We start from the raw sequence: 16,228 nt of genomic DNA on the forward strand, positions 1-16,228 counted from the left end.
AAAAAAACTAATCAGGCTCGATTGGCAGGAGATGTGCACTAAAAAGGCGGTCCTCCAATCCGTCTGATGATATGAAGATCTTTATTGTTCAAAACATCTAAAGGACACATTCACGACTCAATGACTCGACATGTACATGTTTCGGCCCTCAGGCCTGCCTCAGGAGTCTTAAAAGACATGATGGATGAAGTGCACAATACAATGGCACGCAGTTGGATTTGGCTTAAAAGATCAATCATGAAAGAATACCATATCGCGTATAAGTCGAATGCTAACGATCGGCACCAAGAGTCGGCAAGGGGATATTAACTACATATTAAAGCTAAGTTCTGCTTTACATAAATCAATATATCAGTACAAGCTGAATATCTTAAATAAATATATCTACACAAAAATATTCATCTACCAATCAACATCAGAGATTATATGTGCCACGTTTCCTTAATATCAGAGGACAAAGTGTCTACTTGAGATAAGTGCTTGTTTCTTACTTTTTGGAAAATTTATTTGCTGAAAGTTTTGATAGTGATTATGGAGTTTTTCTGAGACCAAGGATGTATTTCTCTGTGGCAACTTAATACTTGCCATAGACAGTTTCCCGGGTATGCTCCTGAGAAACACTGAGGTATTTTCTCCATTTAAGGAAACGTGGCACATATAATCTCTGATGTTGATTGGTAGATGAATATTTTTGTGTGGATATTTTTTTACATAAATCAATTTCATATGAAGTACATTGAAAGCATATTTATTGCAAAATATTAACATATTTATTTATTGAAAACAGAGTATAAAAAAGATAAAAGAAGAATAGAAAAAAATTGTCAAAACACCTTAAATGCTAGGCTGGGAGTAATGAGGATCTCTACCACCATGAGTTATGTTACTTAGGTGGATGTCTGAAAATCCCTAAGATGCCTGTGAATTGATGCGTAGAGATATATCTTATTTATAATATCATTACACCACCACCTGAGGAAGGAGGAGGACATTTGTTCTGGTGAAGTGAAAAGAAAAAAAAGTGTATCGTTAAGATGGCTCATTAGAAAGCATCTTCAAACAGAAAGGTCTTCATTTTAGTTTTAAATTAAAGAATCCTCCAGTCTAATTTGATAAGCAGTCCAATCCAGAGGGTTGGTCCCATACACTCAAGATTTTTTTCCTGATGTGATTGTGTCTTATTTGTCTAAATAGGTATATTAAAGATGCACTGCTGACTTGATCTAAGAGTCCATTGAGGGTAGTAGGAGATCAGTAATTGTGATAAGAAGGAAGGAAGATTAGAATGTAAGATTTTTTAAACTAAAAGCAATACCTTATAAGATATACTTAACGATTATAAAAAAAAAAAATAACAAAAAATAAAGTAAAACACAAAGTAATTCAGTATCTAAAATAGATTTAGGGATAAACAAATGGGGACGTTATCAATATTTGCTACTGTTAAGATGGATTATTTTATCACTAACTTGTGAAATGTTAGCATAGGCCCCATTTTATGCAATGAGGCCTAGATATTAATAATTCAAGTTAACAATAAAATAACCCATCTTAAAAGTAGTCCATGTTGATAACTTACCCCCTAAAAGGTTAAAATTTCACTTTTCAAAGACTTTCCAGTGAAATATAGATATACACATACAGAGACTACATTTCTATCTATAGAGATAGTTGATTATTTTGCTTATCGCAAAGCTGTTTGGCAATTATCTCCTTTCGTACTTTCTTTGCATTTGACTTTCTCTAGCATGGCAGTTCATATGAAAGACTGATCAGCTTGATACAGTATTTCTATTTATTCAGATTACAAAACTAGATATAGAGCTGGGAGGTCCCTTGGTACTGGATTAAGCATGGAAAATTCTTTTATTATCTAACTGAGCAAAGAGGGAGAAAAAAACAGCTTGAATCAGGAGCAATATCCTACAAGTGGTCAAGCTTTACACAGCTGGTAACTGGGACATATTCTTACCAATGTATACCAGAATAACTAGGCAAAATTGGTGGGGCAATTGTTCTTCATTTGTCATCATCTACTACATTACCCCAAGTGCTGGTGCATATGTAATAGTGTGCATTCCTTAAAACTTACAACATAATCACAAAAAAGGATTAGTGCCCCTCTTCGCACTATTTCTCGATTGCACATGCCAAGTTTAGCTTCTGATTCAGGCTCATCACCATCTTTGGAGATTTGAGGACCAAGGAGTTTAGTACTGGAAAGATTGTGCCGGCTGCAAAGAAAGAACCAATTTCAACAAACAAACAAACCCAAAAAGAAAGAATAAGCAAAACACTGAGTAATTTAGAATTCTTTCAAATTACAGAGGCTGTGAAGCTACTAAGGATGTATGAGAACAGTGCCAATAGCAACACGTTCTAAACACTGTGAAAGACATAAAAATAATAATTGTAAAAATGAAAAATTATTATATGTGAAATGAGAGTCCTGAGCTATCTGAACTCTTATGGGTACATTTCTGTGAAAACATCCCAGGACCTCTCAATTTATGTAATAAATCAAAATGACGGTGTGCAAGTAAAAAATCATGCTCAAGGCCCAGCAAAAGGAAGACAGCAGATCTTCGGGCACTGGCACCGGTATGTCCTGTGTGTTGGTGCTGGTGCCAGATGGGGGTAAGCCAATGTGTTTGGGTGGGTGGGTGCGTGGGGGATGCCAGATCGTAGGGGGGGGGGGCGACACGAGCAGGGGGATGCTGAATCGCAAGGGGGTGGTCGTAAATCGAGTCAAGTTCGGTTTCCGAGGCGCCGATTTTGCGAAAGTTTTGCTCGTCTTGCAAAACACTCGCAAACCGGTGCACTCGTAAACCGAGGTTTGACTGTACTTACCTTGATAATCTTTTTGTTGCCTTAGGTAGGTTCCTTAAATTATAAGATTTTGAGGAGGTACTTATTATGCCTGAAGTCTAAAAATAGTGTAAACTGTCTTGAGCATTAATTATAGAGTGGGCTAAAAATTCAAAATTATTACAAAGATGCCCATATTCCTGAAAAGAACAAACACTATGTTTGTGGAAGGAGGATATAAAATGCTGATTCAGCAACAGAATTATACTGAAGATTATCAAAAATAGATGCAACAATGGAATAAACAATAGATCATTATTAAATACATTACAATATATCCAACATCTAAAAATATTTAATGCATAGATGGGTAATATGAGTTCTGGTAACTGACATTTTGTTAACACCTGTTTGAAGTGAGCTGGCTTCCTATGTCCTTGAAACAGATTGATGAAACGTTGGCAACTGATGGACTTGACTTGAAAGACTGGAAATGACAATGCTAAAATAAGTGCTTTTTGAAAAATCTATTGACATTAGTTTATAAAGTTGTTATTTTTTCAAGGAGGGTTTTATGCTTACGATTGTTTTGTGCCAAACAGGTTTTTGAAGCGTATTGGGGTATTCTAAGTATTTTCCTCCTATTTTTGATATGTTCTTATTGCAATATTTCTTTGATTTGTGCTGTCATACAGAGCCCTCATAAAATGCAGTTCAACTTCATCGCATTTCTTAAGTTTTCAGCAAAGAAAAATTGAAATATTTTAGAGGAACACCAGCAATTAATTCCTGTTGTTTAAATATGCTCACTGCCTTTTCTAGCTTTGATTTTATTTTCTGACTTACTTCAAAGTCTGATGCACCTCAGACCACCAGCTGTAGTTGGTATAGTTGACAAGAAGCAAGAATTGGCACCAGAGGAGCACTAGAGATGGATGTGTCGGCACCATAGACTGAACTAGCATGCTCAGACTTGCTAAAGTATAAAATCCATCATCAGAACCATCTTCTTTAAAAAGCCTAGTAGCAGCAACTGTGATTCTTCTAAATGTTCCTGAAAAATAGAAATAGCAAAAATAATTTTTTTTAAATTTAAAACCGATGAGAAAATGCATGGCAGTATTGGAACTAAATAATTTTTTATTTCCTTGTTATAATTACAACAAAGTTCTAAACCAATGCTGGAAATCTGTACATGGGTCATAACTTCAGCACCATGCTATATTAATAGTTTTTGGGGCTAATCAAATATTTATTTGTAACAGAATTTCTGAGGAATATCTGGCAGTGTGTGATTATTTTTTTTACAAATTGGTAAAGAAGTGCATAAATATTTACACCCCTCCCCCCTTTTTTATTTTACTAAGCCACGGTAGAGGTTTCTACTGCAGCCCAGAGCACTAAATGCAATGGTTACCCCCAGCAGAAAGAGGATAGAAAGGGTCTCTAATTTCATCAATGAGACAAGGGAGTTTCTCTCGCTTAAACAGCCAGACCACATAGGATCGCTCCTTCCCCACAGCTTAGGGCTGAGCACCCTCCAAATCTGAATCTGCCAAGGAGTGGAAGCCAGTAAAACAGGAACAAAAGAAACTGCATCTGAGGACAAAATGGCTGCCATTCCTGCCAGAGAAATCAGGACCATGGGTCCTATGCACTGGCTGAGAGAGCAGACCTGACTGCTCCTCCACACAGAGGACAACAAGAACTGGCAGCTGTGCTGAGCAGATGGGTCTTACAAGTCCTGCAGCATCTGCCCAACAGCATTTCAGACCGCATGGCAGACAAGCAGGGACCCACGGAAGGATCAAGGCCTACCTCAGCCTGAGATCCTAATGACCACCCATTTCCTCTGGCTCTCACAAATGCTAAAGCTGGGAAAAGCTCTATATGCAAGTTCTATAGAAGGGATTTCCCAGTCTATACTTAGAGCTAGAGTCCTGGGTGTCATCTTGGACTCATCACTTACATTTCATGAACAGATAAATTCCTTGACAAAAAAGTGTTTTTTTAGTCTGTGCATGTTGAGGAAAGTCAGATCATCAAGAACATTTCTCAGTATTGGTACAATCCACTGTGCTTTCTCAGCTAGATTATTGTAACTCAGTTTACTTGGGCAGTAAGCAGAGCAGTCTAAAACGACTTCAGTTAATACAGAATACTGCAGCTAAGCTCATTTTTGGGAAAAGAAAGTATGATCGTGTTTCCTCCTTGTTGATAAAGCTTCACTGGCTCCCACAGTTCGCTTTAGATTCCAGTTTAAATGCGCATGCATAATCTTCAAACTTCTCCATGGAATATTTGATCCTTTTGTCCCCTTAGACTTTGCCATTTGAGAAACACACAAAGATATAAGTTAGCCTTCCCTTCCTTTAAGGGAATTAAATCTGCTGGGAAGCTCAGTCGATCTTTTGTTTTCAAGTTTGTAGAGATCTGGAATGAACTTCTTGACTCCATTAGGCTTTTAGGCCAACTGCAATTATTTCGTAAATTCCTGAAAACTTTGTTGTTCTCACAATTTTTAAATGGTTTAACTACAGCCTCAACAAAATGATAATATTATAGTTATTTTTCTTCTGCTTTTCTTATGTACTTTAGTTTTTAATTAGTACTTCCTTCTCCTACGTTTTCTGCTATGTACTCTAGTCTTAATTATATGTGAACCGAGTCGAGCTCCACTGGGAGATGACCCGGTATATAAAACATAGATTAGATAAGATTTTTTTTTTTTCCCGAAGCTGTTAAAACTGCAATAGCAACAAAAAAAGCACTAAATTCCCTCAATAAGGAAAAAAGGGCAAACCAGGCCAATTAAAAAGAATTTGAACCTGGGGCTGCAGGGGAAGCCTGGAGAGCCAAACAGGCAGGAGGGGTAAGGAGATGGGGTTCCTAACCCCTCAGATGAGATCCAATGGGACCAAGCCAAAGCCTCACACAGAGGCATTAAGCAGTACTACTGAGGGCTGCTGCAGAGCCAAACTCCAAATCTGATCATGTTTGGTTCTGAGACTGGAACTCTGGGAACAGCTATCATACTGTGTGGCTATGGACAGCAGAGCAGGAAGCAAGGCCAGGGACAGGAGAACCAATCAGCACAACCTACCAACTGCTAGAGGCAGAGAATATACTGGAATCTTCCAAGGGGCACAACAGCATATTCTGGTGATTTCACTGTCATAATTCAGTCCTTTCTCTACTTCCATCCTCTAAGTTACACAGGTACCTGCTTACTTGGAGCTGGTGTAAGTGTGAGTGCCTAAGTCTTCACATCTAAATATTGGGCTCATTAATATCCAGCCACTCTAGTATTCTGTACAGGAAAGTAGCTGCCTATGTTTCTTTAAAGAATAAGCTCCTACAGTGTATCTACCAGAATTGTCCCCTTATTTTGTATTTGGTAAGGCTCTATCCATGTTCTGCACTCATATATGTGATTGAGGTGATTCTGTTGATCTGTAGTTTCTATGAAGAGAATCCTGCTTATTCTGTTTTCCCATTAAGACTTAGGCACCAAAAATTAATAAAATGTAAAATTTTTTAAAAAATATATATTTTTTAAAAATAGACTTAGGGCTCCTTTTACTAAACTGCGCTAGCGGTTTTAGCACATGCTAAATTGTCCCGTGCGTTAGATGCTAACGCCACCATTGAGCTGGCATTAGTTTTTATGCGTAGTATGGGGGTTAGTGCGCGCTAATTGGCAGTGCACGCTAAAAATGTTAGAGCACCTTAGTAAAAGAAGCCCTTAGGCACCGGTAGGCATCATAATGTTAAGCACCATTAAATTGGCCACAGTTTTCTTGGCCTAATTTACTGGTGCCTAAGGCAATCCATGCCCACTTTTCAGATAGGCGCCTCAGTGCAAATGCCTAAATGGTGTATCTCGAGTTAGGTGCCTATCCGAAAATTAATTTTTTAAAAGTTTTTTAAAATCAGTTTTAATTGAACTTCCAAATACTGAGCCAATTAAACCAATTAAGAAAAAAATTAAGTTAAGTGCCTAACTCGGTAGGTGCCATTTATAGAATCAGGGCCTAAGTGACTAGAAACTAAGGTGCACATACGCCAGGTTTCAAAAAGAATAACGTCTTGTGGTGCCCAGACAAGGTCCATCATTACAATGGCTAGGCAAGGGAAAGTTAATAAAATAGGGACGATACCCCAGGCAGTTATGAATAAAACTCAATGCAACACTAGCCAAAATATGCTGGTTCTCAATTATTTGGAAGCCAAAAAAAGAGAAAACTGCTATACTAAAAATACAATAAAAAACAGATATAGGACAAATCCATGGTTCATTTCTGGAAGTACAGCCTAGACATTAAGGGTGGGTCAGTGAGAAGGGCAGGTTGTTTATGCGAGATTTGTTTTATGTATAGAAATTTCATTTGTTCTTTTCCTGTTGGTTTAAAGTGTGTAATAAACACATTGCTTTATTCTCACTGTTCCTACATTTTTATACTCATTCTTTCAATAAAATGACTTAAAATATAGACATACAGTCATGTGAAAAAATTAGGACACCCCATGAAATATTCAGTTCTTTCTTATGAAATGTTCACAAATTGATGTCAAATCTTTTTTTTATTTATCTCTGGAAAAGAAAGTGATGTAATTGCAGGTAAACAACAAAAAGTTTCCTTGATTTACTCATGAAACAAAAGATATCCACAAAAATGTGTATTCTAACTGAGGAATAAATTAGGACACCCTACACCCTAATAGCTAGTGTTACCCCCTTTGGCTAAAATAACTGCAGTGAGACGCTTCTTGCAGCCATCTACCAGTCTTTTGACATCAGCCTAAGGAAAGTTTGGCCCACTCCTCAATGCAGGGAGGACCTGGATAATGACCAGGAAGACCTGGTCATGAATTTTAGAAGGGAATGAATTTTGAGTGTGTTAAAACCTGTTGTATTTGTCCTTATTTTTACAGAGGAGGTACCTGAGGAGTGGATGTGAGATGGGGTGACCGCTTGGCCTGATCATAGGGGCATACAATGAAGCTAAGTAGAGGATTTGGATAATTTTTTTTTTTTTTACTCTACCACCCTTTCTGTAAAAACGTATTTCCTTAGATTACTCCGGAGCCTATCACCTCTTAACTTCGTTCTATACCGTCTCATTCCAGAGGCAATAGGCTGGTCAGAGGAAAAAATATCTAGAGTGCTTCAACTTACAAATCTAAAATGGTCCTTCCATAATATGAAAATGTCAGATAACATTCATACCTACCTGATTTGAAGATATGGATTAGACACATAAGTAGTGTACCCAGCTGCTGGCAATAGAATGTATGCTGTTGTTCATTCATTTCCACTCTGAGCTGTTTAGTACCAATGTCTTCTAGCAGGATACCCACTAGCTGTAACAAGAACCTGGAAAGAAAGGCCAGAGTTAAATAGCAGCAAGTATGCATGCATGGCATTATATACACTATTTATTCTTTCCTTTAAAAAGGTAATTGTCTATGACAACAAAACCTGTTTCATTTTAATTTTAATCTCAGTCCCTTGAAAATGCCTTTCCTTCTGTTGAATTCCTGAGTTCACTATGCTCAGGGACTGACAAAGAGTAAATTAAAAAAAAAAAAAGCTTGATGTCCATTCAGTTCTCACAGTCTCTCTGCAACAATGGTCAATCAGGAAGTCATTTTTTGGTTAATGTGACAGTAAATTTACTGATCTGGATATTCATCCACAGGATTACATAGAATAAAATTTATGGAGCAATGAGAAAGAAGAAATAGCACCAAGGCCCTGATTCAATAAAGGGCACCTCCAAGATGACTGCGGCTAGACTTATTTGAGCTGCACGCTCAGAAGCCTGCTCGGGATATTTGCTTCTAACCGTAATGCCAAAATGGAGAGGGAAGAGCGCTGCTGGGGCCTCACGTAGTCCTTCCTTGGCCGTCTATGGCGACCTAGAGGGGCTTTAGCGGCGTCTGCAGGTCACCCCATCAAGTTCATCGGAGACGCTCCTGCTAGAGACGGCCCAGGAAAGCGGAACGGAGAAAGTCTCCTTGGAACCCGATACCAGGGCTCTGCCCCCAGCCCTCAGAGCGCCAGCTCCCCGTGGATGGAGCAGCGCCAAGAAACGCAGGCGCTGCAAGTCCGTGAGGCCGGAGGAGTTTCTAATGGAGGAACTGTGCCGGACTTGTCTCTTGTGGAGGGAAGTCCGAATTTGGATCCTGAAGTGACGACCTATCGTGGAGACGGATCTTCCCAGGAGGGTGTATAGCGTGGGACAGAAGCAACTGATCAGCACTCTTTGGGGACATTTTCTTTCTCTCAAGTCCAGAAACCCCAAAAGGTAACTTTAGATTCCATTTGGGACCTTGTAGCAAATCTGCCTGCATTAATTAACCCTCAATTCCAACTTATTGATAATCAACTAAAAGCTCAAGCAAATGATATTAAAAACTTACAATCTGGAATGCTTGAATCCAAAAACTCTGTGGATAAAGTGAATCAGGAATTGACTTCAGCTAAAAAGATTCAAGAAACTTTGATAAAAGATAATTTGAATCTTAGGAGGAAATTGGAATCCTTGGAAAATCCGTCACGCTCCAACAACATTAGACTAATTAACTTCCCTAGAAGTGCTGTGTATTCTCCTAGGGAAATGTTAAAAAGATTTATGATGGAGGTCTTGGAGATTACTGAGGAACAATTGCCTCCTTTATCCCAGGTTTACTATTTACCAGCAAAACTTCAAGATCAGCAGCAAGGAACTGCTCCTGACTTAAATGTATCAGAATTGCTTGAGCTTTCTGACAGTGAAACTGTTACACCTGCTACATTGTTACTTACAGTAGCAATGGCACCAGATAAAATTTGGCTTGTGAAGTGTTTCTTTAAGTGTAAGCAGAAGTACAAATGTATCTGGATTTGGCCAGGGACACTCAAAAACGTAGGAAAAAATTTTTGTTGTTGAAACTGGGGGTTCTTGCCTTAAGGGCAACGTTTTACTTACGTCACCCTTGTAAATGTGTAGTGCAATATCTTTCACAAAAGTATATATTTTTTGAGCTTGCTCAGTTGACAACTTTCCTATCGCTGTCACGACTGGAGAAGGGAAAATAAGATCTAAAAGATAATTTAAAGCGCAATATAGAGATACTAATGAGGTGATTATGTCAACTTGATTTCAGCCGAGTTCTTCATTAAATATTTATTTGATTCCGTTAAGTTTAATCTTGGAAACTATTAATTGAGGACTAGTGCTAGATTAAGCATTTATGGTTGCTTTATGTATTATTTTGTTTAAAGTATTACTTTATGCTTAAAGCTTTCTGTACAAGTTTATGCTTGATTGTTTTATTATGAAAATGATAAATAAATAAATAAAAAAGGGTGCCTAAGTCCCACCTAAGGCTGAGTGGGACTTAGGCGTCCAAACTAAGTGGTTAATGAGCCATTTAAGGGTCTTAATGAGCGATAATTGGCACATGGACGTCCAAAGGATGTGGACATCACTTTGTAGGTGCCTCCACAATTTCATGGATGCCCATTGGGAAAACTCACGCCTAACGGAATAGGCGTAGAATGGGCGTGGTCTGGGCGAGGCTTCAATATGGGCATCCTTCGATTCATTTGCATAAGGCTGAGCGACCTAGGGCGTCCATCTCATGCCTACATTGTAGGCGAATGAAAACCAGGTCTACTTTTCAGCATAGTTTGGGCTTCAGATAGACCTGAGTTCTATGGATAGAACTTAGATACAATTTGGACGTCCTTAATGTGATCTGCTAAATAGTTCTCTGGGTTTTTATTTTTGCTTTATTAAGCTCAAAATATATTTAATAAGGCACCACATAAACAGGGCACATCAAAATAGATATATAGCATGCAAAACCTACTGTTTTTGTGGCCAAACAGCAATGCTATTTACTAATTAGAGGTAAAGATCTATTAACTGAAGCACAGCACATGAAAATCACAGCTTTATGTTTCTTGCTAAAAAGCTACCCTTTTTTTCTGACTAAACAGTGCTCCAATCAGCTCATTCTTGAAAGCAAAGAAAGCACATGAAAAAAATATATAGATTGCATACATAACTTAATTTGCAAAAGCTTAAAAACATGGCTACTACTTCATTGTAAATGGAGGTGCGCAGCTGCACAATGCTGACCTCATTGTAAGATCATCAAGTGCACCTGCAAGGTAGAATGCCACAATTAAAATATGTGCTGGGATTTTAACCTATGACCTCTGGAAGATGGAAACAGGCCTTTTGATCCACAGCAACTTCCACTAATGTCTTTCTTTCTCACATCTGATATGGTAGCTTAGGGATCTGCTAAGCTATAATCTTGTCAGGTATTTTCACCTTCACATGACTAGGATCACTAAGCTCTCATGGTAGGAACCCCCCTGACTGAAAGGAAGTGGCTGTGAAGAACCCTGTGCTCATCTTCCAGAGGTCATGGGTTCAAATCTCAGCACATATTTTAATTGTGGCATTCTACCTTGCAGATGCACCTTGATGATCTCACAATGAAGCTGCACACCTCCATTTGCATTGAAGTAGAAGCCATGCTAAGGTCTGTATCTGTTTTTTTCAGTGTTTAAGCTTTTGCAAATGAAGTTATGTATGCAATCTATATATTTTTTTTCATGTGCTTTCCTTACTTTCAGTAATGAGCTGATTGGAGCACTGATTAGCTTTTTCTTCATATGCTCTGCTTCAGTTAATGCAGGGGTGTCAAAGTCCCTCCTTGAGGGTCACAATCCAGTCGAGTTTTCAGGAGTTCCCCAATGAATATGCATGAGATCTATTAGCATACAATGAAAGCAATGCATGCAAATAGATCTCATACATATTCATTGGAGAAATCCTGAAAACCTGACTGTATTGCGGCCCTCGAGGAAGGACTTTGACACCCCTAAGTAAATGGATATTTTCCTCTAATTAGCAAATAACATTGCTGTTTATCCACAAAAATAGAAGGGTTTGCATGCAATATATCTGTTTTGATGTGCCCTGTTTATGTGGTGCCTTATTAAATGTATTTTGAGCTTAACAAAGCAAATATAAAAACCCAGAGAGCTATTTAGCAGATCACATTAAGGATATCTAAACTGTACCTAAGTTCCGTCCATAGAACTCAAGTCTATCTGAAGCCCAAACTATGTTGAAAAGTAGACTTCCTTTACAATGCCTATAGGACCTAGTTTTACAATTGTTATGCAACTTGTTAGCTCACTGTGTAGCACACTGGTTAAACCTATGCTATGCAACTTGTTAGCTCACTGTGTAGCACACTGGTTAAACCTAATGTTGCTGGTTCAAATCCTATTCACTCTCTCTGATGGAAGAGACATAAATAAAAGCATTAAACAGATCCAACTCCCAGTATCACAATTATAATGAAAAACACCATAAAATCGTCATTCTTTTTTTTTTTTTTTTAATATTTTATTTATAAATTTTTCATTCTTACAATATTTTAATTGTACATATAAACTTCAAATAATGCATGAAAAATTGTGATTACAAATAATTCAATTATCAGATAACATATATCCCTCCCATTTTTTCAATACTTAAAACCATATAATATACATTCCCTTCCCCTCCCCATTCTAATATAATCATTATTGTGATAATTTATTTATTAATTTTATATTCTTACATCAATTAATTCACATATAATATAATTAATTATTTCATAACATTTGTAATTACATTCTATATATCATATCATAAATAGTAAATCCAAAAATTATATAAGTCCCTCCCCATTCCTATATACCTATTATAAATGTGCTAAGAAATCTAATCAGTAGAATAATTTGTCAATGGTTGCCAAATTTTCATGAAATTATGAAGATTCCCATGTTGTAATGCTATTACTTTTTCCATTTTATAGATATGACAGACAGAGTTCCACCAGAATGTATAATTTAATTTGGTGTAGTCCTTCCAGTTTTGAGTTATTTGTTGCATGGCGACTCCTGTCAATATTAATAGCAGCTTATTATTATTTGCTGAGATCGGACTCTGAGTTCTCATTGCAGTGCCAAATAGTATGGTGTCATATGAGAGTCCTACATGATTTTCTAATAACTTATTAATTTGGGGCCAAATTAAATTCCAAAAGGCATTTACACAGGGACAAAAAAAAATTAAGTGATCTAACGTCCCTATTTCTGTTTTACAATGCCAGCATCTATTGGATCTAGTGCTATCTATCTTTTGCAGGCGCGTAGGGGTCCATAACACTCTATGTAATAAAAACATCCATGTTTGATTCATAGATGCTGACTTTGTAGATCTTAATCTCCAGGACCAAAATCGTGGCCATTGAGAAACAGAAATTGTCTGTCCAATCTCAATACTCCAAATATCCCTAAGTCCATTTTTCTTTTTTTTATTTAAAAATCCATATATTAATTTGTACCATTTTGCGGCTTGGTGTCCCAAGAAATCCGCCTGGAAACATAGAACTTGTAGACTATATTGAGTATTAAGATTTTTCCATTCAGGGAACCCTGCCTGAATGGCCTGCTTCAATTGCATCCATTTAAAATATTGTGATTTATTTAAGCCAAATTTATTTTGCAATTGTGAAAAACTAAGCAGTGAACCTTCTGAAATGACATCATTTAATGTTCGTATACCTGCACTTATCCATTGTTTCCAGACGATTTTAAATCCGCCAATCTTGATCCTGGAGTTTACCCAAATAGACTGATTTAGTGATTTAGAAATTGGATCTGTTGATAGGTTATTTATATATCTTAATGTTTTCCAAGTATCTAATAAAATTCTGTTATCTTTATATCTTCTAGGCATTGTTATACTAATTAAATGATCTAAATGTAATGGGAACAGGAGCCGCCATTCTAAATATAGCCAATCTGGTACATTCTCCATGAGATCTGGGAGGATCCAATACATACCCTGTCTTAGAATATAGGCTTGATGGTACCTATAAAAATTTGGAAAATTTACCCCTCCCTCCACAATTGGTCTTTGTAAAGATACTAAAGCTATTCTGGGTCTTTTCCCAAACCAAACAAATTTTGTAATAATATTATTTAATTTTTTATAAAAGGACCCCTGAAAAAATATTGGTATCATACTCATTTGATAACAAACCACAGGCAATATCATCATTTTAATTGTTTGAACTCTTCCCCACCATGAAAGATGTAAAGGATTCCATTGTTCACACATTTCTGTAATTTTTTTCAATAAAAGTTTTTCATTTTCTTTGACTGTATCATCTATTGTATTTTTGATCATAATTCCTAAATATTTTATTCCTTCCTCTTTCCAAATAAATGAATATGAATCAAATAATCCTTTGGTGCAGTGAACATTAATAGGAAGAATTTCTGATTTACTCCAATTAATTTTATATCCAGAAAATTTTCCAAATTCCTCTAGAAGATTAAGTAAATTTGGAATAGTATTCCCCGGTTCTCTTAAATATAATAAGATATCATCTGCATATGCAGAAAGTTTATATTCCCAGTAAGAAAATGGGATTCCCTTTATCTCCTTAGTTTGATTAATTGCAATTAACAAGGGTTCTAAAACAATATCAAACAGTAATGGGGACAAAGGACATCCTTGTCTAACTCCCCTTTGCAAGTTAAATCTATCTGATAAATTGTTATTTATATATAATCTTGCACCAGGAGAGCTATACAAAGTCTGAATCATTTTAATAAAATCGGGTCCTATTCCAAACCATTCTAGAGCTTGATACATAAATTTCCATTCTACTCTATCAAATGCTTTTTCTGCATCTAAAGATAGCATAAAAGTTGGATCATTCATAGTTTTTGCTAGGTTTAAAGAATGAAATGCTAATCTAGTGTTGTGTGATGAATGTCTTTTTGCAATAAATCCTGTTTGATGTACATCAATAATGAAAGGAAGAGCTTTAGCCAATCTTATTGCTAGTACTTTAGAAATTAATTTACCATCTACATTTAGTAAGGAAATAGGCCTGTAGTTTGAAACCAAAGTAGGATCTTTGTTTGGTTTTGGTAAGACAATAATTAGTGAATCAGCCATTGTACCTGATATATTCCCATTATTCATTTGATACTGATATAACTTTAATAGATATGGTAAAATAATGTTTTGAAATGATTTATAAAATTCAACCGTATAACCATCACCACCCGGAGCGGATCCAGCTCTAAGAGACTTCAATGCTGATTCTATTTCTTTTAAAGATATAGGTTCTTCTAAACTTCTTTTTATATGATCTGGAACATTTGGTCCAATAAATGAATTTAAAAAACTTAGTCCATCTCTTTCTTTATTTTCATAAGATTCAGAAGAATATAAATCTTTATAAAAATCAAGAAACTGTATTAAAATGTCTTTATTATTAGTGTGTGTATTACCTTGTATATCTTTTATTGCAATAATCTTGGATTTTCTTTTTTTTGCTTTAAGAAAATTTGCCAATAATTTCCCAGCTTTATTTGAATTTCCGTAAAATTGAACTTGTCTATTAAATAAATCTTTCCTCACAAATTGAGAAGAAATCTCATTATATTTAACTTTTAGTTTTAATAAATCTTGTAATGTATTATTTTCCCATTTTTCAATTAATTTATTTTCTAATACTTTAATTTGTTTTCCTAATTCAAGAAACTGTTTTTTATGTTGTTTGTTAATATATGCTGAATATGAAATAATATTCCCTCTCATTGTTGCTTTAAAAGCATCCCATAATATTTCAGCATTAATATTATCCGAATCATTAATTTGAAAAAATTCTTGTATTTTTAATTTAAATTCTTCCAGAAAATTTGAATCTGCTAAAAATTTATTATCAAATCTCCAAATTGAATTGAAATGTTCAATATCATTATTTTGAAGATTAATCCACACACCAGCATGATCCGAAATTATAATAGGATCTATTACTGCTTTTAATACACGCTGCGCTAAGTTATTGGAAACAAATATATAATCAATTCGTGAAAAGGATTTGTGGACCTGAGAACAAAAAGAAAATTCTTGATCATTAAAATGAAGAATACGCCATATATCTACTAAATCACAAGATTGAGTCAAATTATCTAAGCCTAATGATTTCATAATTCTACTTGGTTTTTTATCCAAAATTGGATCCATTACAGCATTGAAATCCCCTGCTACTATTAAATTAGATGTAGCCAGTGGTAAAAGTAATTGTTGAATTTGTTTGAAAAACTCCATTTGATTCGTATTAGGAGCATATAAATTGAATAAATCCATGGTAGTATTTCCCAGATCCATTTTGATATGCACCCATCTACCTAAGGGGTCATAATTTATTAATTTGAAATTTGCATTACATTTTTTGTTTATCAATATAGCCACTCCAGCTTTTTTCTTTAAAGCCGGTGCAAATAAACATTTAGAAATCCAGCCCCCAGATAATTTTTTAGATTCAATTTCCGAAA

At 36.0% G+C, this 16,228-nt stretch overlaps 1 protein-coding gene across 6 annotated transcripts in view; it reads right to left on the bottom strand.

The window, feature by feature from the left end:
- Positions 1-16,228, bottom strand: part of HTT (huntingtin) — an 831,912-nt gene that overhangs the window by 292,503 nt on the left and 523,181 nt on the right. For all 6 annotated transcript variants that reach the window (XM_033950363.1, XM_033950354.1, XM_033950401.1 and 3 more), the window contains 3 exons: positions 8,043-8,185; positions 3,655-3,862; positions 2,093-2,234 (listed from right to left, as the gene is read on the bottom strand). In XM_033950363.1, the coding sequence (XP_033806254.1) occupies positions 2,093-2,234; positions 3,655-3,862; positions 8,043-8,185 (493 nt within the window). The remainder of the gene's footprint in view (positions 1-2,092; positions 2,235-3,654; positions 3,863-8,042; positions 8,186-16,228) is intronic.

Source organism: Geotrypetes seraphini, chromosome 1, assembly GCF_902459505.1.
Source record: "Geotrypetes seraphini chromosome 1, aGeoSer1.1, whole genome shotgun sequence".
NCBI classification, from domain to species: Eukaryota; Metazoa; Chordata; class Amphibia; order Gymnophiona; family Dermophiidae; genus Geotrypetes; species Geotrypetes seraphini.